The sequence below is a fragment of the Eriocheir sinensis genome, chromosome 28 (assembly GCF_024679095.1).
Source record: "Eriocheir sinensis breed Jianghai 21 chromosome 28, ASM2467909v1, whole genome shotgun sequence".
Taxonomy (NCBI): domain Eukaryota; kingdom Metazoa; phylum Arthropoda; class Malacostraca; order Decapoda; family Varunidae; genus Eriocheir; species Eriocheir sinensis.
The window spans coordinates 2,737,067-2,760,860 of record NC_066536.1 but is presented as its reverse complement, the minus strand read 5'-3'; the positions used below and the strand labels follow the sequence as shown (position 1 = coordinate 2,760,860).

The window sequence follows — 23,794 nt, the reverse complement described above, 5'->3', positions numbered from 1 at the left end:
ACCTCGATAACAATATTCGAAGCCGTAATAACCGATGATTAAAAGGTCTGCGCTCTTCGTTATTTATCTGTTTATTTATTAAATTAGAGAGAGAGAGAGAGAGAGAGAGAGAGAGAGAGAGAGAGAGAGAGAGAGAGAGAGAAGGGGGGGGAGGGGGTCAAACGCTTCTCTTTAGTGGCGCTGTTACTAAAAAAAAAAAAAAAGTGCTAATAATAACTGTGTGGTAGATAAAAGTACTTCATGGCTCCGGAAATAAAGAGGAAAAAAAGATACCACCACCACCATCACCACCACCAACAACAACAACAACAACAACAACAAGAGCAGCAGTATTGGGTCGTCCCCTGCGCCCGTTAATTAATCATTTGTACAGCGATAAGGGAGCGAGTGTGTGGCGAGTGTGTGATGCCATTGGAAGCCATTTGTCTGTTATCATTGGTTCAGTTGTCTCTTAATCTGCCGATCTTGTTTTCCCCTTCACTTTTTGGTTTTCTTTCTCTAAATACATCTACTGGTTTTCTATTTATTTATCTCTTCCTTAATTGTGGACTGGGTTATTTTTTCCCATCTTTTATTTTATTTTTTTCTGTCTTTTTGTTTATAGGTTTTTATTTTCTTTCACTAAATACATCTACTGGTTTTCTATTTATTTATCTCTTCCTTAATTGTGAACTGGCTTATTTTTCCATCTCTTTTATTTTTTTTTTGGTTTTGTCTTTTTGTTTATGGGTTTTATTGTATCTGTTTTGTTAATTGTTTTCCGGTTTTGTCATTTTTCACTTCTACTTTGAATCTTCCGTTTTGTCTATATCTCACTGTTCCTGTCTGTCTGTCTGTCTCTCTCTCTCTCTCTCTCTCTCTCTCTCTCTCTCTCTCTCTCTCTCTCTCTGTCTGTCTGTCTGTCTGTCTGTCTGTCTGTCTGTCTGTCTGTCTGTCTGTCTGTCTGTCTGTCTGTCTGTCTGTCTCTCTCTCTCTCTCTCTCTCTCTCTCTCTCTCTCTCTCTCTCTCTCTCTCTCTCTCTCTCTCTCTCTCTCTCTCTCTCTCTCTCTCTCTCTCCATTACAAAAAGTTTTCCCTACAACACATATTATTCCTGCAGCTTCAATTACTACTCCTGTAACTACTACTATTTATTACGCCGCCGTCCACGCGCCCCTTCTCCCCTCACTTTTTTTCTCCCCCCACCCCCCCTCCCCGTCTCCCCCTGTCTTGGCCGGGGCAGAATAGCACAAACGGTGCCAATTACACTCCCCCAAAAGTTAAATTACGGGTGTGTGTTTCTCCGTGTGTGTGTGTGTGTGTGTGTGTGTGTGTGTGTGTGTGTGTGTGTGTGTGTGTGTGTGTGTGTGTGTGCACCGCAGCTCCCCACATCCATCCCCCAAGCCCGATTCTCTTTCTCCCTTCCTTTCTCTCTCTCTTTCTCTCAGGGGGCGGGCGTTAGGGGAGAAGAGAAGGGAGGGAAGGAGGAGAGAAGGGGGAGATGAAAGGAAGGAAGGAAGGACACGTGGAGTGGAGAGATAATAATTTGTGGAATTACGGAAGGGAAGAGGAAAATGAGAGAGAATTGTTAAGTAAATAGGACGAGGAGGAAGGTCGGTATAGGGAGGGAGGGAGATAGGTAAAGAGAGGAGGCAAAAGGAGAGAAGAAAAGAAAAATATATAAGAAGCAGAAAAACAATGTAGTGGAGAGAATGGAGAAACAGTAAGTGAGAGAGAGAGAGAGAGAGAGAGAGAGAGAGAGAGAGAGAGAGAGAGAGAGAGAGAGAGAGAGAGAGAGAGAGAGAGAGAGAGAGAGAGAGAGAGAGAGAGAGAGAGAGAGAGAGAGAGAGAGAGAGAGAGAGAGAGAGAGAGAGAGAGAGAGAGAGAGAGAGAATTATCGAGGGAGGGACCGTAATGAATCGAACGGAGGCATCAAGTCGAGAGGGAGTGGTCGAGAGGAAAAAAATAAATAAAACGAAGAAAAAGAAGTGAGGCGGACGTGAGGCGGGACCGGGGCGGGAGATTTTGGTGGCGGCGGCGGCGGCGGGGGAGCCAACGGCGGAGGCGGTGATGGGGGAGACAGCAGCAGAAGAGGAAAATGGAAAACAGAATCAGCAGCAGTGGAAAGCAGAAACAGCAGAAGAACAGTGACAGGTAGAGAGCGGCAGGTAGGCAGACACACAGTACAGAAAGGTAGATAGACAGATAAATAGATAGACAGAGGTGATAGCAACAGATGAGGAAAGTGGAAAATAGAATCAGCAGCAGTGGAAAGCAGAAACAGCAGAAGAACAGTGACAGGTAGAGAGCGACAGTTAGGGAGACAGGCAGCAGAGAAAGGTAGATAGACAGATAAATAGATAAGTAGACAGACAGAGACAAAGACTGGATCTCAAAACACCAATACCCCTACCACCACCATCACCACCACCACCATCGCCGCCACCACCGCCGCCACCACCACCAGCATCATCAGCGTTTCTCCGTTTCCGTCGACTGCAAAGTTTTCGCTTGAGGAAAACCTGAAATAATCGACATTGGAGGAAACAGCTTCGGCCCACAACTCCGCTAATGAAGCCTTTCACCTCCTCCTCCCGCCCCGCGCGCGTGTGTGTGCTGCCAATGGTGAGGGGGGGAGGGGTGCAGAGGGGTGATGGGGGCAGTGGCAGCTGAAGGGTTGGCTGGGGGGAAAGGGGATAGGGGGAGGAGCGGGCTTGTTGCAACGATGAGGCACAAGGCGTGGTTAGTGATGAAAGGCGAGGGATTAACGTGAACTTAACACTAAATAACTAAAGGAAGGGAGGAAGGGGACAGATAAAAGGGGCGCGAGGTGAGGGACAGCGGCAGCGGGGAACGAGGGAGGACAAGGACAGATAAAAGAGGCGCGGGGCGTGAAGGGAGAGTTAGGGACGGCGGCAGCGGGGAGAGCGGAAAATGTTAAGCAGTGACAGAGAGGGAGAGGGCGTGGTGTGGCGTAGCTGCCCGGAACGCCCCACGCCCAGCCACTACACGACACAGCATTTGGTAAACGAGACATCTTGAACAACATCCAGAGAGAAACACATCTCGACACTGACCCGCACAGACACACACAAACAGAGCCGTTTAGCGCCACACGCGGCCACATATTTCATTGATACGGAGCGGGGCACTTTAAGCGGCGTACTTAGAGCGACACCAGAGATATGAACTGTTTATCTGAACGGCCGGGATGAAAGTCTGCGTGAGGAAGGGCTGGGAGAGGGGAGAACGGACTTGGAGGCGAGTTTTGGGTCTCTTTGCTGACAGTTCACATATTTTTCTTCTTGTGAGGGTGACGCATGGGCAGGCTATTGATAACGACGAGCTACACTTCGGATTCCAGCGCTGGGGAAAGAAAAGGAGGGGACGAAAAAGGGAGCAACGGGCTGGTGTTAACAACTTGCACTTCAAATTTCAGCGTTGGAGGAGAAGGGAATGAAGGGACTGACGGGCAGAATGGTGATAACGGCGACCTACGCTTCGACTTTGTGTTATAGAAACAGAAAAGGGAGAGAAGAGAGCGAAGAAGGAAACGACTGAGCGAAGTTTGGAATGACGAGCGAGGTGGAGGGGTGGACGAAGAAGGAAGACTGAGCGAACTGTGGATGGCAGGGTGGAGGGGTGGACGGAGGGAGCTTCTTGGCGGGCCGGGGATCAGGTTACGGGGTGATGGCGACGCACGATAACACAGGTTAGGGAAAGGCTGCCCGCCCGCCCACCTGCCCTGGCTGCCCCGGCGGCGGTGACGTCCTGCTAAGGGGGCACGGCAAGGCTGGTGGGGCGAGGGTAAGGACAGGGCAGGAGTGGAAAAAAATGAGAATGAGAGAAAAGAAAGGAGGTGAAGAAGGAGGAGGAGGAGGAGGAGGAGGAGGATTAAACTTTTACACGGAGACAAGAAAAAGAAAAACGTGAATCAAGTAAACCAGCGAAGGGTGGGCGGCAGACAGGCCTCGGCAGCCACGCCCTTGCGGTGCGATACTCAGCTCTCATGATGAATCACCGTCTTTCTCTTGGCGCTGTTCCTCAAAGCTTTGTTCTCGTCACACAAGTTACTCCTCTTCCCCCTTGAACCCGTTGCCCTTCGTCCCCTACACAGCAAACCCCCCCCCCCCCCCTTCCCTCGCTTCCCCGCCCCCATCTCTCCCTCCCATCGCTCGGCCTTATCCTCGGCCCATCAAAAACTGGTCTAATTTTTATTCCTCTGCAGGTTAACTTTGAGAAACTGTTGCCTATCACTATCATCATCAGTAACATGAAGCCTTGTGTGTGTGTGTGTGTGTGTGTGTGTGTGTGTGTGTGTGTGTGTGTGTGTGTGTGTGTGTGTGTGTGCATATAAGAAGGTTTAAGGACAAAGGATCCCCCACATAAGAGATCTTCACCTTTTAATCACTTCCATCAAGGGTACGGGACAGGTAACATCAGCCTACAGGACAGGTGCTCTGCCCCACTCACCGGCAAATACCTTTTCTTGTCCCTCTCCACCGCCGCCACCCCTTCCGACCCCCAGTCCCACAACCACCACCAGCAACAACAACAAGTAGTAGTCTTCCTCGTCTGGGCAAAGAAGGAGATGGAATTAAGTGGGGGAGCAAGGGAGAAAAGAAGAAAATGAAATAAAGAGAAAGACGAAGGAAGGAATGGAGAAAAGAATGAACACCGATTATCTTCAACCCTCATCCCAACCTCCACCTCCACCACAACCACAGTATGTACCACCACGCCTCCTCCTCCTCCTCCTCCTGCTTACATTACCTTCCAAACTTGTCCTCATCCGTTGTTAAATATACGACGGGCGAGTTCAGCTCTAAATCAATTACGGGGCGGTGTGGCAGGTGAGACAGAGGAGGAGGAGGAGGAGGAGGAGGAGGAGGTAAGAGAGAAAAAAAAGTAGGAAAAGGAGCTGCTACTATACAATACGACGCAGTTATTAACGAGCGGACACAAAACAAGCTTCCCAGGTATGACTGAGGATTCGTTGGCGTTAATTAAGACGGATGAGCCTCCCCGGCCCTCCCCAGGCGCGCTAAATATACAAGGTGAGGGAAAGAGGTTTTTGCTCGCCTCCCCTCCCCGCCATGTCCTTTCTCCTCCGTCTCTGTCTTTGTCCTCCGTCTCTCCTCTCTCTCCTCTGTTTTCTCTTCTTTTCTCCTCCCTTATCGCCGGAGCCGGTCGGAAGCTGCGCGCAATTTGTACTCGCGTCAGGTGGAGGAGGAAACACGCCAATAACAACAGTGGAGGGACACACACACACACACTCACACACGCACACGCACGCACTCACTCACGCACACACCACACACTCGACGGTTAATTCTCCCTTTCCCTCTCGTCCCTTATTACAGCTTCCAGTCACCATCTTTTCACTACCACTACCGTCTACACCACCATCAACATCCCCCAAAACACCATCACTACAAACACCACAACGAATACCCCCCCCCCCCCCCCCCACTCCCCCTGGCATTTGAGTGGCTCTCGAATCTTCCTATATAATTATCTTTTGCTCTTCGTGACGATATTCGAGGCAACTTCAGATTGTCTTATTTAACTTCGGAAAGACAATGAAGCCTCAGTAGAGTAAATCCATATACTTAGATTTTGTTGTTTATAAGTATCCTCCTACTTCTGCGGTAGATTTCTGCTTTTGAGAGCTAATTTTTTGTGTTACGGGTCATCGAAAACTTTAACTTTCTTCTTTAAAAACATAAAAAGGGTCATCTAGCGTCATAGGTTAACTCTACTCTATTTAGGAGCAGTAAGTAGTGGGCTTTTTTTTTCATTATTATTTTTTTATGCCTTGCTATAAAAAAAATAAAAAAAAGGTTGCCGACCCCTACACTATACGATCACCATCATCTCCCAACATCACAAGGCCACATCACTACCACCACCACCACTGCATTGCCCCGTCCACCTCCACCCCGCCGCTACACCGCTACACAGCCACACCAGCACCATCATCAGCACCATCATCAGCCTGTCTGAAATTCATTACGTGGCGCGACAGAACGAACTGGTCATTATAATGGTGAGAGGAAGGTCATCCGTCACCATTACAGATCTCACGCCCCGAGCACCACAAACCCCCTTCTCCCTCCCCCCTGCCCCCTCCCTCTTGACACACCGGGGCGCCGCCAGATGTCCTCCCACAACACTCGGAGAAGCCAGAATGCAAGTGAGCGTAAAAAGTCTCCTAAATTTTATTCCTCCGCGTGTGAAATTCATGTAACATTTGCTTTGTGTTTTGTTGTCCTTTTGTTCTCTTGTTTTCTGTCCTTCTGCCTCTCTTTGTCTGTCTGTCTGTCTGTGTCATTTTTCTAGACAGCTCGCAGGGGTGGTGGGCGTTGAGGACCAGAGAAGAAGGAAGAAGGAAAATGAGATGAACGCAATCAAGAGAAACATGGAAAAACGACATTAAGGGACACTGGGGAAAGACGAACGCAAAAAATGAAAAGAAAAAAACACGAGAATAAAGATGAGGAGGACGGGGACGAGGACGAAGACGTGGAAGACAGACAGGAGTGCAATATTAATCGAGAACAACAAGATGCCAGGATGGATACGTTATTGTACAGCATTCCTCCCGAAGCTATAAAACTGCATTGGATCATTCCCTCGGCATGCCACAGACCCCCTATAAAGCTGGCCATGCATCCCACGCGTCCCCATCCCTACATCCCCTCGCCCCCCCTTATGCCTTAAATGTCACTCCACCCAACCCATCCCATCCCTCATCCTCATCTACTCTCCTCCTCGCGTCCAAAGTCTCCTGTGCTTCTGTTTGTCTGTTTGTTTCTCGTTTGTTTCGTCCCAGTACACCTGTTGCACCTGTTTACCTATCTCGGTGTGTTAGGCTTCCGTGTTTGTTTTGTACGTTTTAAGATATCATGTCGTTACGGCTTCGTTGTATAGTAGCATCTCTCTCTCTCTCTCTCTCTCTCTCTCTCTCTCAGTAATCACCAACAGGGACAAACAAATCACTGCCGCCCGCCAGGTAAGGACACGCCGCGTCTCTCAGGTGAAGAAACATACCTGTGAGGCCGAACAGATGTTGATGCATTTTTAATTGATTTCCTTTTCTTTTCTTTATATAGTACATAGATTTGATCTCTTACTATGCCCATAACAAAAGATTTAGTGTCTGCTTAAGTTTAGGATTCGGTTATTTTTCCATCTATTTTCATTTCTCTATAATTCGTCAAGTTCATTATATATTTTTTTCTACAGAGTTAACGATTTCGTGTTTGCTTTTACCGAGTTTACGTTTCATGTAATTATCTGGTACGATTTCTGTTGCTCTTTTTCCTTGCCCTTACCTGTCTCCATCCCGCGAGGCGCCCCTTACACCTAAGTATTTTCTTCTCACTTAATTGCGCTGCGGCCCACATTCAATTTACATTTACTAATTCTCTCTCTCTCTCTCTCTCTCTCTCTCTCTCTCTCTCTCTCTCTCTCTCTCTCTCTCTCTCGCTGTCGACGCTAAATTCCACGTGTTCACTCCATGAATTACCTTTTTCTTTTTTTTATTTAATCAATTTTCTCTAAACTTCTTTCAACTTTAACATTTTTTTCCTTCTCACGGGTCCGACTCATTATGTGGTTGTCTCTCATTCCCTCCACTCATTTCCACATCACTGCCTCCACTCCGGCCCACCTTTTCTCTCCATTTCTTCCCTCCACACTGCTTCGTCACCCACCTTCTCTTCGCGCCTCTCCTCCTCTCTTCCCTCCATCCATCTGTACCCTTTTTTGTCTCTTCCCATTTTCTTCATGTATTCCTCCTCCTCTTCCTTGTTTCTTCCCTTTCCTACCTTCCCACTGACTCCTCATGCTATCCATCATCCCTTCGTCAATACTTTTATTACCAAATTTTAGCCTCTACCTAACTTCCTTTTCTTTCGTTCCCATCTGTTCTTTTCCTTCCTTCATCTATTCCATCCCTTCCCATCCTCCCTTTTCGCCATCATTCCCTATCTACTTTCCTTCACTCTTTTTGTTTATATTCGTTTCTTGTTATTCTCTCTTCACTTTCCCTTCGCTCTCTTCCCTTCCCTTCCTTTTCTCTCCCTTCCCCTCCCTTTCCCTTCTTTTCCCTTGTCTTCCTTTCCTGCCTTTCCTCCTTTTTGCCCCTCTGCCTGGGAGGCCTGCCAAAGGGAACAGGTTTGGTAAATAAAGACTCGGCAACCTGTAATTAAAATCTCATCGCCATTCTGCCTCAAACTTATGATCCCCTTCCACCTGGGCGGCCGTGAAAGGTAAGACCAATGAAATAATGGATGGGAACCGCGTGCAGGCTGGACGTGAGCCGGCTGATCCCCTTGTTTGTGGCGGTGGTGGTGGTGGTGGTGAAGATGGCGTGATGATCGAAATGGTGGTGGTGGTATAGTAGAGGTTAGTGGTGCTGGTAGTAGTGGTAGTTGGAGTCAGTAGTAGTTGTTTTAGTTGAAGTAGTAGTAGTAGTTCTGGTGTTGCTGTTGTTGTTAATGGTGGCAATTGGTGTGGTTGGGAGGAGGAGGAGGAGGAGGAGGAGGAGGAGGAGGAGGAGGAGGAGGGTTACGTTTCTTCTTTAATGGTTTACAGATGCTGGTTCCAGTTAACATTGGTGGTGGTGGTGGTGGTGGCAGTGGTAGTGGTGGAGGGTAGCAGTCATTTTTCTCTTCTTCTAATGGCTACAGGATGATGGCGTGGTAGTTAGTGGCAGCAGTAGCAGGAGTAATGGTTGTGGCGGAGGTGGTGTAAGTGATTGTGATGATGGCGGCGGCGGTGGTGGTGGTGGTGAAGGTGGTGGTGGTGGTGCAGTCGAGACCCAGTGGTGGCAAGGGTGACTAATATGAGTAATAGTGCGATGGTGGTGGTGGTGGTGGTGAACTCGGTAGCAAAAGACTGTGGTTATGTTGTGGTAGAGAGAGAGAGAGACGAGAGAGGGAGAGAGAGAGAGACACAAAGAGAAAGAGATACACGCCTGAAGCAACAACTACAACAAGACACACACACACAAAAAAAAGAAAACCCCCAAAAGAAGAAACTGGCGATCATCTTCTCTTCTTGCAACTTACATAAACGGAGACAATTAGTTTTAGCGTGTTGCTCGTTTTCGTGTTTTATGTTCGGGCGGTCCAAGCGTTCCCTGGTTTATCACTTCCTCCGCTGATCTTTATTTTCCCTGGCCCGAGTGTTCTGTTAATTGTGGTTTAGCACCGGCCGGCGAGTCACTAATGCGGCGGGGAGTGAGCGATGAGTGTGGGCCGGCCAGCAGCCTCCACTACCACCGCCATCTCCTCCTCCTCCTTCTCCTCTTTCTCCTCCTCCTGTCTGGCTCTCGGTTCCTGGAGGTCGTGAGTAGCCTGAGAAACACTAGGCGAGAGTTTTGGTTTGCTTTTAATTACACTTATTGGGCCAAACGAGGGCAGGAAGAGAGAGAAAAAAGAGGAAAGGGAAGAAATCTGAAGGAAAGAAAGAAATGAAAATGCAATGAAGCAGGAAGGGATAATGAAATAATAGATGCAGAATACAAAGAATAAGAAGCAAGAGAGGCAAGACAGGCAGACACCGAGATAAAAAAGAGAAAAGAAAGAGGAAAACAAATGAAAAAAAAAGAAAACACGAAGTGAAACTGAAACAACAGGCGAAGAAAACAAAGAACAAGAAATAAACGACGCAGAAAATGAGAAGTAAGGAAGGACGAAAAAGATTTATGGGGAAAATGTTTATTCAGCAAAACGCCACTACAACAAAGGGATAAAAATAAGGCGCTGGAAGTTTGATTTGGTTTTAATTACAATCACAGCGGTAAACGAGGGCAAAGAGAGAGACAGTGAGAGAAAGATAAAAGTGGGGCAAGAATATATATAGAACACAGTGATAATGGCCGCATATCACCCGATCAACGCTGGGAAGGAATTTTGATGTGGTTTAATTACAGCAAACGAAGGCAATGGGAGAGTGATAATGGCCGTGTGTAGCCCCTGATCAACGCTGGACGGGGGTTCGAATCGGTTTAACTGCACCAAACAAGAGGAAAGAGAGAAAGCGAAGGAAAGAAAATTAAAGAGAGCAAAAAACAGATAAATACAAGAAAAAGTCGGTCGAAAAAAAGAGTTGAAAGTCGTGTTGAGCCTAAAATCACTGGCCGGAGGTGGGATTTGATTGGGTCTCATTGCACCAAACGAGAGTAAAGACAGAAAAAGAAAGAAAAACAAACAGGTCAAGAAATAGAAAAATACCACAAACCAAAGCACAGAAACTCGTGTGTAGCCTAAAAACACTGGCCGGGGGTGGGATTGTATTTTAATTACTACGCTTACTGCACTAAGGGAAGGCAAAGAGAGAGAAAGAAGTAAAGAAAAGTAAACAGAGCAAAAAATTGATAAATACAACAAAATCCCACTGAAGCGAAGTGCTGAAAGTCGTGTGTTTTAATTACTACGATAACTGCACCAAGGGAAGGCAAAGGAAGAGAAGGAGCGGATAAATAGAGCAAGAAACACGCAGACAACAAAACGCCGCTCGAGCAAAGTGATAAAGTTTAAGAGCTCATGAACAAAAGAGAAACGGAGAGCGTCTGCTTTTGGGAGCTGAGGGGAATGCAAGTCAAGTAAGTCTCTCTCTCTCTCTCTCTCTCTCTCTCTCTCTCGCAGTGACCCGAGTGCAGACGCTTAATAACGGAGAATTATCATTGCTTTCTTTTTTTTTGTGTGTGCGTGCGGGGGAAGGGTCGGTCGGTCGGTCTCACGGTACGATTCATAATGTTTCACTTGTTATTATTTTCCCGTCGCGTTCTCCACCTGTTGTGCTGCGCCACCTAACGAATTTATGTGACGGGAAAGGAATTATGGATACGAGAAAGGCGAAAGGGGTGTGGCCGGGCGAGGAGGAGGTAGCTGGGAATCGTTATATATAGAGAAAAGTTAAATACGATGACGATGGATTTTTTTCTTTTTTTGGTTCAGGATGACATTAAGGTTGGTGTTCGTAGACGCTTCCGGCTCTCCCATCAGTTATTTCCAAAGTCCAAAAGGGAGACGAAATAAAATCCTTAAGTGTTGTTTTTTTAGGTTCACGGTACAGAAGAATTGTCAAACTACCACCAGGGTCATGATTTCCTCTTTTATCTTGTTTTATTCTCTCGTCTTGTTTCCTTTTTCTCCTGTTGCTTTATAACATTTCAGTCTGTATAAATGATCACTTTCACCTTCATATATAACCTTCCTGAATTAATATGCTTGTTGGAATAATACAGGCAGCAGAGTTTATTGATTTCCTCTTTTACCTTGTTTTAAGCTACCTATTAAAAAGCCCACAAATCATAGCAAAGCCTTGTCAAATGTGTGGGCTTGGGCGTCGAAATGTTTAAGAAAATGTCCCTAAATTTTCATAACGATACGAAACGTTGATTATAATTCCAGGACAGAAAACAAAAGACATACGAGCCCAAAATACCAGAAGATAAGAATAATATGTGCGAGGTCAGGAAGAGGGCAGGAAAGGAAGGGGACAACCATGACAGAGAGGTGAGAGAAGGTTTGTCCGTGTCGTCCCGTCCTCGTCTCAGATTACTACCTTGCCGGCATTGAATTCTCTCGCTCATGCAGCCACCAACCTCCTCACCCCCTCACCGCACACCTCACTTCCCAACCTCTTCACCTTCATTGCTCCCCTCACTATGCTAACCTCACTTTCCCCCTAATGCTGTTAAAACATATATACTTAAATAAAACACACGTAACTTTGGATACATAAGGCAACATACATTCTTTTCTCTCTTTCTACATCAGCATAAAGAGAAAACCCATCTTGTGAAATATAATACCAATGACAGAACCTTTTTGATAATCTCTCTCTCTCTCTCTCTCTCTCTCTCTCTCTCTCTCTCTCTCTCTCTCTCTCTCTCTCTCTCTCTCTCTCTCTCTCTCTCTACCACCCCACCCCCATTGACAGCATCCCACCAACAGAAGCCCCCCACCGTTCAGGCCCGAGACAGCCGGCCACCGCGGATAAAAAAAGGACGAACCCAACAGTTGTGTGAGAAAGTGACTCCAGGCAAAGGCTCCTCCGGGCGACGCTGAAGAAGCTATTGTCGCCTCCGGGATGCTTCTGGGCGGGTCGCTGAAGGTGGGGACGGGGTCTACCTCACCTTCCTTACCCCCTCCTCCTCCTCCTCCGCCTTCAAGAGCCAGTAGCCAACCACAATCACCTCCTCCTCCTCCTCCTCCTTCGCTTCCTCCTCCTCCATAAATCCGTAAGTGAGGTCTTCTACTGGCAACAATTAAGAGAAAATTTAAGAGTGTAAGAGAGTAAATACGAGAGAGAGAGAGAGAGAGAGAGAGAGAGAGAGAGAGAGAGAGAGAGAGAGAGAGAGAGAGAGAGAGAGAGAGAGAGAGAGAGAGAGAGAGAGAGAGAGAGAGAGAGAGAGAGAGAGAGAGAGAGAGAGAGAGAGAGAGGAAGAAGAGCTAGAGGAAGAGGAGGAGGCCCACACAACGCTAACAGAAATCAAACATAAAAAACACCAATAAATTTAATAGATAAAGGGTTAATGGCTGTCTGGTGATCGGCGGGCGAGGGACATGGCCGCAAGGGGAGCAAGTCAACAGAGGGGAGATGTCTGACCTTACCTCCCCGCCCCCTCCTCCTCCTCCTCCTCCTCCTCCTCCTTAGTATCTCGTCCGCCATCACTCTTATCTCCAAACAGGGTCCACATCCATCATCAACTCCGCGTGATTAGTTTATTGACACCTCAGTCCATTTTCTAGTTCACCCGACGGGAGGAAGCGAAGGAGGAGGGGGAGGACTAAATAAAACTGTGTGTGTGTGGTGTTTTGTGGGTGGGCTGAGTTGGAGGAGGAGGAGGAGGAGGAGGTGGAGGAGGAGGAAGAAGAAGAGAAGGAGGGGGAGGGATGAGAGAGGAGGCAAGGACGAAGGGAATGAATGATAACAATGAGATGAGGTTGGCAAGGACGAAGACAAATTGAGAAAGAGAGAAAGGGAAGGAGAACAAAGAGGAGGTAGAAGGAGGAAGTATAGCTATAATGTTTATGGAGGAAGTGAAGAGGAAGTGAAGTGAAGAAAGAAGAAATGAAAAGAGGTGAAGAAGAAAAGGAGAAGAGGATGTAACATGAAGTAAAAGTGATGGAGAAAGGGAAGAAGAAGAGAGGGAGGAGGAAGGAAAGTTAAATACAGCTAAAGAAGTATCGAAGAGAGGATGAAGTGAAGAAAAGAAAGGAAGTAGAGAGGTGAAGTGAAGAGCGAAGAGAGAGAGAGAGAAGAAAAAGGGAGATGAAGTACGAGGCGGGGAAACCAGAAGAAAGGAGAAAGAGGAAGAGAAGGAGGAAGAAACTGAAAGAAGGAATTAAAAAAAGAATGAAAAGAAAGGAACGAAGGAAGGAACACACATCATCACTTCATACAACGAGGTCCTGGTGAGCATCAAGAAGAGACGGAGGAAGAGGAACAAGAAACGGGGTGTAGAAATTAAAAGAGTATAACGAAAGGAGGAAGGAACACACATCTCTGGGTAGCATCAGGAAGAGACGGAGGAAGAGGAACAAGAAACGGGGTGCAGAAATTAAAAGAGTATAACGAAAGGAGGAAGGAACACACATCTTTGGGTAGCATCAGGAAGAGGAAGAGGAAGAGGAGGAGGAGCAGCAGCGGCATCTGAATTCCGGGCAGGGCGAGGCGGGCCGGTGTAGTACCCGTGTTGCTCGCCGGCTGACATTTGTATGCAGGTGTCCAGCGCCCGGCCGCCGCCATCCCTCACCACCGACTATCAACGCGCTTTTTATCATACTGCGGCTGCTCTGTTGGGGGCCCGGGGAAGGCACGGGGGAGGGGGTAGACTGGGGGCTCAGACTAATACTACCGCCTCTACTTCTACGGCTGCCTCTACTGCTACCGTCAATACAACCTCGGTTTTTGCTTTGCTCTCCTCGTTTCTTTTATTTTCTCGTTCCGTTTTTTTTTTTGCTTTTAACTCTATACAACATCCCCCCCCTCCCCTTCACTACTACTACTGCTTCTACTAATACAACTTCACTACTTCTACTGTTTCCACTAATACAACTTCGCTCTCTGCTTTGCTCTCCTCCTTTCTTTTATTTTCTCGTTGATGTTTTATTGCTTCTAACTCTATACAACATCCCCTTCCCCATCCTCTACTACTACTGCTTCTACTAATACAACTTCACTACTTCTACTGCTTCCACTAATACAACTTCGCTCTCTGCCTTGCTCTCCACCTATATATTCTTTTCCCGTTCTTTTTTTCTGCTTTTAACTTTATACAACACCCCTGACAACCAGCACCACCACCACCACCACTACCACCCCTCCTACTTCTACTTCCACTAATACAACTGAGGTCACTGCCTAGCTTATTGCTCCTCTCCTCTCCTCTTCTTCTTCCTGTTCTTCGTTTCTTCCTCTAAACCTATTATGGACTCGAGCACAGCAGCCAAACAGGTGTAGGTTGTTCTGTATTGCTAATTCCTTCCTCCTTCTTCTTCATTCTTTACTCATTTATTGTTGTTTTTTCTCTTTTCCTTGTTTTCGTCTTCGTCAATTTTTTACTCTTTTGTCTCTTCCTCTTCATTCTCCTCTTCCTTCATTCCTACATGGTTCTCCTTCTTTGCTCGTTCATGTTTTTCTTTCTCTTTTCCTTGTTTTCGTCATCGTCTGTTTTTTTTATTATGTCTCTTCCTCTTCATTCTCCTCCTCCTCCTCCTCCTGCTTCGCTTCATCCCTCAGGCCTACACAACAGCCGGCTCCTTTTCTTTACTCATTTGTTGTTGTTTTCTTCTCTTTTCCTTGTTTTCGTCGTTGTCTGTCTTTGTTCCTGTCTCCCTTCCTCTTCCTCCTCTTCATTTTTTTTGTTTTGTTTTCGTTATCGTCTGCTTTTTATTCTCTTACTTTTCCTCCTCATTGTTTAACTTTTCTTGTTTTCGCCATCGTCCGTTTTTTTATTCATCTGTCTCTTCCTCTTCCTCCTCTTTATTTTTTTTTTATTGTTTTCGTTATCGTCTGCTTTTTATTCTTGTGTCTCTTCCTCTTCCTCCTCATTGTTTAACCTTTCTTGTTTTCGCCATCGTCCGTTTTTTATTCATCTGTCTCTTCCTCTTCCTCCTCTTCATTTTTTTAATTGTTTTCGTCATCGTCTGCTTTTTATTCCTCTGTCTCTTCCTCTTCATTGTTTAACTTTTCTTGTTTTCATCGTCCGTTTTTTATTCATCTTCCTCTTCCTCCTCCTCCTCCGCCTGCCTCGCTTCATCCCTCATGCCTACACCACGGCTGGCTCTCTTTCTTTTACTACCACTATGGCCGCCGCACTGCCATTACCGTCGTTTTATTGTCCTCATCGCCATCCCGCCGGTACTAAAGACACATTTCCGCGCCCATTACTGTTGAGCCGAGACCACCGATGTCACACGTGTCCGATCACTGTTGCCACGGCCCCGAAGCACTTATTCAAGACGCTTCCTGATGTTGTTTATATTACTGTTGCTGTCACTCCTGTTGATGTGCACTTAACACGACTACTCTCATAACACTATTTTTACGAGTTAATTCCAGAGCTAATCATCAGTATCACTATAACTCTAACGATGTCATTAGCCTATTAGCATCATCACTGTTACCATCGCCATCTCCCTTTTGCATTATACAGGGGCCAGTATTCTTTGCACCGCCCTCAATCTCCTTTTCCAAACTGCCTTCACTCGTTATCTACTGTTACTATCATCACTAACACCATCATCACAAACTTCTCACCATCACCACCATTTTCCATGCATCCCTCGTCTTCTTAGCCTCCTCTCACCAGTCACCACCACCTCCACCGCCGCCTTCAACATCAACAACAGCAAGAACAACTATCGCCACTTCCCGCCCATTCGCCACCCAGGCACACACACCTTCAGCTCGTCAGCCCCTCTCTCGAAGGCTCATAAAAGTTGATGTCCATGTTGATGGGGCAAAAATTCATTGACTGCTTACTAAACCTGAATACTATCTGTCGTTGTGGTCGCTGGCCTGTTTGTGGCGAGCGTGAGGCCATGATACAGATAGAGTTGTTAATGGGGAGTGGGTGAATAAGTTGGTGGTTAATGGAAGTCGGTTGAAAATGTGATGGTGATGATGATGATGATGATGATAAGGAGGAGGAGAAGAAGGAGGAAGAGGGAGAGGAGGAAGTGAATATGATGTGGTGTAGAGCTTGAAAATGTAAAAATGTGATGTGATGATGGAGGTGATAAGGCGAAGGAGGAGAAGGAAGAAGAGAAAGAGGAGGAAGAAGTGAACATGATATGGTGTAGAGGTTGAAAATGTAATGTGATAATGATGATGGTGATGATGATGATGATAATGAGGAGGAGGAGAAGGAGGAGGAGGAAGAGGGAGAAGTGAACATGATATGGTGTAGAGGTTGAAAATGTGATGTGATGATGATGATGATGAGGAGGAGGAGGAAGAAGAGAATAAGGAGGAAGAGGGAGAGGAGGAAGAAGTAAATATGATGTGAGGTAAAGGTTAGGTTAGGTAGGTTCAGAGGTTGTGTTTATAGTGTTTATGTCTGTTGTGTACGTAGTTATAGCGAAGTGAAGTTAGATAATGGCGCAACACAACGGCTGAGTGACTTGCCCGGACTTCGGAGTAAAAACAAAACAAAAAACAAAAAAACAAAACAAAAAAAAACACACAAATAAATAAATGCAAAACGAAAGACCGGAGCGAATCAAGCATCGTCAGAGAAGGATGGAAGAAGAGTCGAGTTGATGTGTGTGTGTGTGTGTGTGTGTGTGTGTGTGTGTGTGTGTGTTCAGAGCCTCGATGCGTCACTCAACAAAAATCCTCGACTCGTGTATTTGCGGAAGAAGCGTGAATGAAATAATAATCAACAAAAAGAGGAGAAAAGAAACACAGATGGCGTGATAATATTCGTCGGGTGTGAAATCAATAAACGGCTTAATAAGTATACAACTCATTAACGAAGGCAATAATGAAAATAGCAAGTAATAGAAATATACGCAATTATGTCTTGCTTCCTTTTATTTCTGCACACGAAGAGGCTATTAATGTTTTTTTTCACTTTGAGATAAATTTAGAATCTGAAATAAACAAAACCGGCGGAATGAGAGAGAGAGAGAGAGAGAGAGAGAGAGAGAGAGAGAGAGAGAGAGAGAGAGAGAGAGAGAGAGAGAGAGAGAGAGAGAGAGAGAGAGAGAGAGAGAGAGAGAGAGAGAGAGAGAGAGAGAGAGAGAGAGAGAGAGAGAGAGAGAGAGAGAGAGAGAGAGAGAGAGAGAGAGAGAGAGAGAGAGAGAGAGAGAGAGATGGGTAGTAGTAGCAGTAGTAGTAGTAGTAGTAGTAGTAGTAGTAGTAGTAGTAGTAGTAGCGCCAGGAACATGTAAAGGGGTGGTGATGGGTGGGTAGTCGTGGTGGTGAGGGTGGTAGTGGTGGGGGTGGGGAGTAAGGGTGTGGGGGGGGGGGGGTAGCGGCGGTGTATGGGTTCCTCCTGGGTGGGCGCGCGCTGACGAGTGACAGACGGGCGGGCGATGGGCTGCTGGTCATCCCATATTCCCCGCCCGTGCCCGCCGCCCCGCGATACCATCTGGCCGGGCATAATATAGCGTCATAAAAATCAAGGGTGAGGCTACATGAGGCTGAGCGGGTGGGGAGGAGAGGGGAGGAGGAGGACGAGGAGGAGGGTAAGATGGGCCGCCCTGGTCACCCCTACATTAGTCTCTGACGCCGCCACGCGCTATTGCAGTCACTCAGGACCATCCAACCCTTTCTTTTCTGGGGTAGTTCTCTCTTTATTGTTTTTCCTGTCCCCTTGCCCTCGCCTCCTTCCTTTAAACACATTCTTCTCTCTTCTCTTTCTCCATCTCCTCCTTCCTTCCCGACTGTTCACATATATTCCTTCCGCTCGTCTCATCCTCTGTCTTCCCTCTAACTTGTCGGTATCTCTTTCTTTTTCTACTATTCTTTTCCATGCTTTTCACATTCCATTCTCTTTCCTCTCCTCTTATCTTCCTTCCTTTCCGACTATATACCTTTTATTATCCATCCACTTGTCTTAGCTCCTTTCTTTCCTCTAACTTGTCGGTATCTCTCTTCCTTCTACTCCTCTATTTCAGGCTTTTCACATTGCTATCTCCTTCCTCTCCTCGCTCCTTCTTTCCTTTCTGTGACCACGACCAAGAGAGGGAGAAGGGAACCTAAAACACACTACACCCCACACGAGCTAATCTGTGTTCTTTTGGGCGTTTCTGTCCGTTTCCGCGAGGATGGCACGTGTCACGGGTCATGGGGCGGGGCGGGACGGGGCGGAGGAGTCAGGGAATTGTTAGGGGTGCGGGAGACAGCAGGGCAAGGCAGGGCGGGGCGGTCGGGCAGGAAGGGCAGCAGGGGGCAGTGTCCTGATTGCCGAGCCACAGGGCGGATATCTCGAGGGAGTGGCACGAGGCGGTGCAGTGAAATAATCTACCTGTCCAACGAGACAGAACAGGAAGGAAAAAGTTAAGCCCCACACAGACAGACAGGTAGACAGACAGACAGACGAACATAGACAGACGGACGGACACACACACACACACACACACACACACACACACACACACACACACACACACACACACACACGCACACACGCAACGTTTAAAGAAAAATAATAAAGCGTCTCAGACATGAAAGCGGCCGTGTAATAATAATTCTTGAGCACCGTAGAGAAAGAATAATGCCGCCACGCTGGTCCCGGAACACGGAGGGCGAATATTTACTTTTTCTTAGATACGGCGCAGCGAGGGAGAGGCAGGGACAGGCCACCACCGCCCCGCCTCTCATAAAACCCCCAACAGACACTGGCACCCCTCAAGCTCATGACCCCGCGACCCTCCCCTCGGGGCGCGGGGCTCACGTACTCGGCGCATCCACAGGAATTGAAAGTTTGGTCATATTTAACTTTATCCCCGTAAGACCTGACCCTGGAGACGGCTTGGGCGAGGAGGGGCGGCTTTAAAGGAGTCCCCTTGAATTCGCAACTTTGGAGAAGGAAATTGAGGGGAAAAAAGTAACAGCATTCTGGACTTCGGAAACAGCGGGCGAGGGTCAGGGGCCGTCATCGCGGGAGGCCCCTCTTCGTGTGCACACTCCCAGCCAAGCCTTTGTAGCTGCCGGCGTCCGGGGAGTCGACGGCGGCACAAGTCACAGAAGACACCTGCATGCCCCCTCTACCCCTCCCCACCTTACCACGGCGGGGAAGATGGATCAGCTGGCCAGGAATGAGGTGTGTGTGGAGGGGTGCAAGGATGGTAGGGAAGGAGAGATGAAAGCACGGAGGATGGGGTGAGGGAGGAATGCAAGGGAAGAAAGAGAAGATGTAGGCAAGGAGGGAGGGGTGAGGAGGGTGTAAGGATGCAAGGGGAGGGAGAGGAGATGTAGGCACAGAGGATGGGGTGAAGAGGGTGTAAGGATGTAAGGAGAAGAAACAAAGATGAAATAATGCTCGATTGGGTGAAAAGGGTGTAAGGATGCAAGGGGAGGGAGAGGGAGGTGTAAGGATGCAAGGGGAAGGAGAGATGTAGGCACGGAGGAAGTGGTCGGGGGGGAAGTAAGGATGCAAGAGGAGGGAGCGTGGAGGCTGGCACGCTGGGATGAGGCACGGAGCAGCTAAGGAACATAAAACCTCGTGGCCCACTGTCTCCTCCCACCAGGGGGCCTCGTGGGCGCAACACATGGCGCTGAGGCTGTTGCTGTTCCTGCTGCCACGCGGAGGGAATGGCATCCAGCAGACCGAGTACAAAAGCATGGAAGAAACTGAAAAAATAGCAGGTTGGGGGGGCTGGAGGGGGGGTGGTGGTGGACACAATAGCGTTTAGTAAGCTGGGGAAAAAAAATCAGAGGGTGACAAGACGAAGCAGGTGTGTGTGTGTGTGTGTGTGTGTGTGTGTGTGTGTGTGTGTGTGTGTGTGTGTGTGTGTGTGGACGGACGAGGCAGCAGGAGGGGGTGAAGGGGGGGGGAGGGGGGAAGGGTCCGGAGAAGCACGAACCTTGGCTTTGCGATTTAACGCCTGGCTCCTCTTAATTATTTACGTCCTCTTTATGCAAATGGCCGAGAGGAGAAAATAAGACGAGCAGCTCCCACAATCCCGCCCACCCTCACCCCGCCGCACGCCCACTCCCTTTCCCCCTCTCCCCATCCCACCCCCACCCACTCCACCGTACCCGTCACTCCAACAACCCCACCTGTCCAAATGCAACTCTTTTCTGTCCCTCCCCCCTCTCCCTCTCCCTCTCTCTCTCTCTCTGACTTGCCCTACAACTCTATCCATTACTTTATGATACAACGTCAGAAGGAGAAAATAATGGGCGATTAAGAGAAAAAAACTCACACAAATTATACTGATCAAGAAATGAAGCAACCGCTCGCAAAAGGTAAAAAAAAAGGCTCATAGACAGGTAATGACCCAGGTAGAGAGATACCTCATTAGTGTGAGCTCCAGGATGCACAGGTAACTTCTCATCCTCCACCACCACCACCACCACCACCACCTCGTCCACCACCACCACCTGTTTCTGTTTGTTTGTCGGTTCGTTTTTTGGTTGGTTGGACGGTTTGGTATTTTGGTGCAAGAACGTAAATTAGTCTTTTTATCCTCCTTTCTTATTGTTTTGCTTTCTTATTCTTGTTGTTTTCCTTTATCAGTTTCAGTTTCTTATCCCATCCTCTTCCACTTCTCTTACTGCTTTATTTCCTCCTCTTCAAGTTTCTCTTCCTAATGTTACCTTCCTTATGTCACATTTTTCTTCTTTCTGCTGTTCCCTCATTCTTCCAGTCCACCCTTTCCTTCCTAGTATTTTGAGGGTTCTTCTCCTCTCTCCCTTATCTACAGTCTTTCCTTCCTTCCCCTTCCGTTTCCTTACTCTTCCCGCCTTTCCTTCCTTCCCCTTCCGTTTCCTTACTCTTCCTGCCTTTCCTTCCCTTCCTTATATTCCCCGCCCTCCTCTTCTCTTTCTCTCATCTACCGTCTTCCTTTCCTTCCCCATCCCTTGCCTCGCTCCCCACCTTCCTTCCCTTCCTCTTCTTCCCGCCTCACTGTGCTACCGCGCCGGCCACCCCAAAAGGTAAGATTATTAATTTAGCACCAGCAAGCTAAAGGGTCTCTCAGCGCTATTGATTACAGGCTTATTGATTTTCTTTATCTAGTATCTCCCCCTCTCGTAACTCACACTTCGCAAACAAACATTTACATGTCTTTATTTTCATCAGTCTACCTTACGCCTCGCCCTGACTTCTTTACTGCCCAGCCAATTACAAGGATCGAGTTGTTTTTTGCCCGCATAAATATTGTGATTAGAATGCGGGTTTGGCCGAGTCTGATAATAAACAAACATGACTGACTACCGTGTTTTTTCCGCATGAGTCGGCACAACAGACTCACCCGAATTACCTTGACCTCGGACTCCCGGTTGTGACCTTTTGCAGGGAATCTCTTAAATTCCGGCGCCTTTATGCTCGTCACCCCCCTCCTCCCCTGTTGCCCCGACCATCCGGGGGGATCAAGTCGAGGTCGTGCTTAGAGGTCACAATTCACCGCTGATATCAAGCAAATGCCGGCTGACCTTTGACCTCAGGTAATTTGCAACCGCATGAAGTGATTAAAAGTGATAATTTGATAGTCCATTGTGCCGGGGCAGCCATGCCATGGGGCCGAATTTGGCAGTCTCGCCGATGTGCAACGGGTGAGTGAGCGTGTGTGCGCCGCGCGCCGCTGCACCGCGCACCACAGGGTACGCGGGGCCCCGCAAGGCGCACCGCCGCTCCCTATTAGGTGGAGTTTGTTTACCTTGAGCGGCCACCAACACCGTTATCGAGTGCGTGGCCACATCACCGCAACGCCACACCGCTGCACCGTGCATGGCCAGCCCTCGCTGCTCCACTGTACCCTCGTGGCAAGCAACGCCAGGCATTCATGACCCACGTACCGCCCCTCTGGCGGAGCCGCCGGCGGAACCAGCAACAAGCAAGCGTCCCGAACACACCGCTGGCCTCGGCAAGCACCACGACGGACGCGTCTGGTGGCCGGGTGCTGTGCCCATGTGGTTTGTTTGATTCCTGTTGCTTCAATATGGAATACTCAGGCGTACTTTCCGAGGGAGGCCAGAAAGAGACAAGCAGGAGATGAGGGCGTGCATGCTAGCCGCGGAGTGTAGCCCAAACCGAGGCCAGGTGAGGGGCACGGGAGGGCAGGGCAGCTATTGTTATGGTAATCGGCTCGACTCCGCCAGGCCCGCTCCCCGCTTACCTTCTCCCTCCCTCTCCCTTATCTCTCTTTCCATGGGGACATAAGGGCTCTTGCTATTCTCTCGCCCTGCCTATACCTCCGCCTTCATGCTGGACAGAGAAAGGACAACAGGAGAGCCGGGGACATGAAGGCATTGCTATGGTGGTGGTGAAGGAGGTGAGTAGCCTCCACCTCCTCCCCAGGCCTGCCCCGCCGCCTCCCCTCCAAAGTTCGTGCTCTCGCCATCACCGTCGTCGCCGCCGCTGTTGTGCTCTGACCTTCAGGTTCTGTGCAACGCCAGTCTGGTTTCCTCCCTCCTTCCCTTCCTTCCTCTCTTAAAACTAGTAGCAAACGCAACATTTCCCTCGCATTCCATTATGCCTTTCTTTCTCCCCCAAAACAGGTATACAACACACACTCCCTCCTCAGTCCACCCGCAAAGCCAGTCTGCCTCCCTCCCTCGCCCAAAACAAGTAGCAGGCGTACTATTTCCCCCTTATTCTACCTCTGCAGCAAACTCTCGACCCCATAAACTGCCCCGCCTCGCCCCACGCCATCAACCACACTGACCTCTACCCTACTACCCGTGTTTGCCTCCAGTGCTCCCCGCCGTGCCGCGCTGTTTCCCTGCCATCCATTCCGCGCCACAAAGGGCCGACGCAGGGCTGAGCGTGGCGGTCATTAACACACCAAAGAATATATTTCATTTATGATCGCCCGACAAAATTAATGATGAACGACGACCCGCCGAGACTTCTCAGTAATACCGACGGACGCTGTTTCGCTCGCCGGGGCTGCTGGGGACCGAGATAACTCGGGGACTTTAATCGTGGAGGAGGGCTGCGGGACATAACTCATAGCTGCGGCCGCTGCGTGGGACAGGAAGCTTTACAAATTGTGCAGTTGCCGTGATACGGATCGGCGCTTTGCAGTCTCCCTTCAATCAAGTAAATAACAATCTGCCACGTCACACAACACCAGCCAGTAGTGGGCGGCGGCGGCAGTGCACGGCGCTGAACAACGGCACAGGGAACGCCGCCGCATGGCCTACCGAACACTGGGCCGCGACACGCTTGGAGACGCTCGAGGGGACACATACACACTGGGGGTACTGAACACCGTGACACACACTTGGGGACAAAAAAAGGGATGCATGCACACTATCGGGTACTCACCATCGCAGGTCTGCTTCTCGGTGTTGGCTTGGTAGCCGGGCAGGCAGGCGCAGCCCCCGTTCAGCAGGGACCACTGGCCGTCCCCGGTGCACAGGAAGGACGGGGTGGACTCCTCGCGGGCGTGGGCGACACACTTGCCCGTCGCCTGCTCGATGCTCGTCACCTCGGAGCCGGTGGGTGTGGTGGGGAAGTGGGTGAAGGCCTTGGTTATCTCCGGACAGGTAATGTAGTACACCTGCGGGACAAGGGAGGGAATGAGAGGCTCCGTCCACCTGGCATTTACCGTGTTCATGCTGCAGAGTCATCACGGCCGCGGTAATGCTCCGCCGGCCTGAGTTATCCTTTC

At 48.7% G+C, this 23,794-nt stretch overlaps 1 protein-coding gene across 14 annotated transcripts in view; it reads right to left on the bottom strand.

The window, feature by feature from the left end:
* The window catches only part of LOC127004359 (ephrin type-A receptor 4-A-like), a 57,341-nt gene that overhangs the window by 28,013 nt on the left and 5,534 nt on the right, over positions 1–23,794 (bottom strand). For all 14 annotated transcript variants that reach the window (XM_050871962.1, XM_050871967.1, XM_050871966.1 and 11 more), the window contains exon 3: positions 23,449–23,683. In XM_050871962.1, the coding sequence (XP_050727919.1) occupies positions 23,449–23,683 (235 nt within the window). The remainder of the gene's footprint in view (positions 1–23,448; positions 23,684–23,794) is intronic.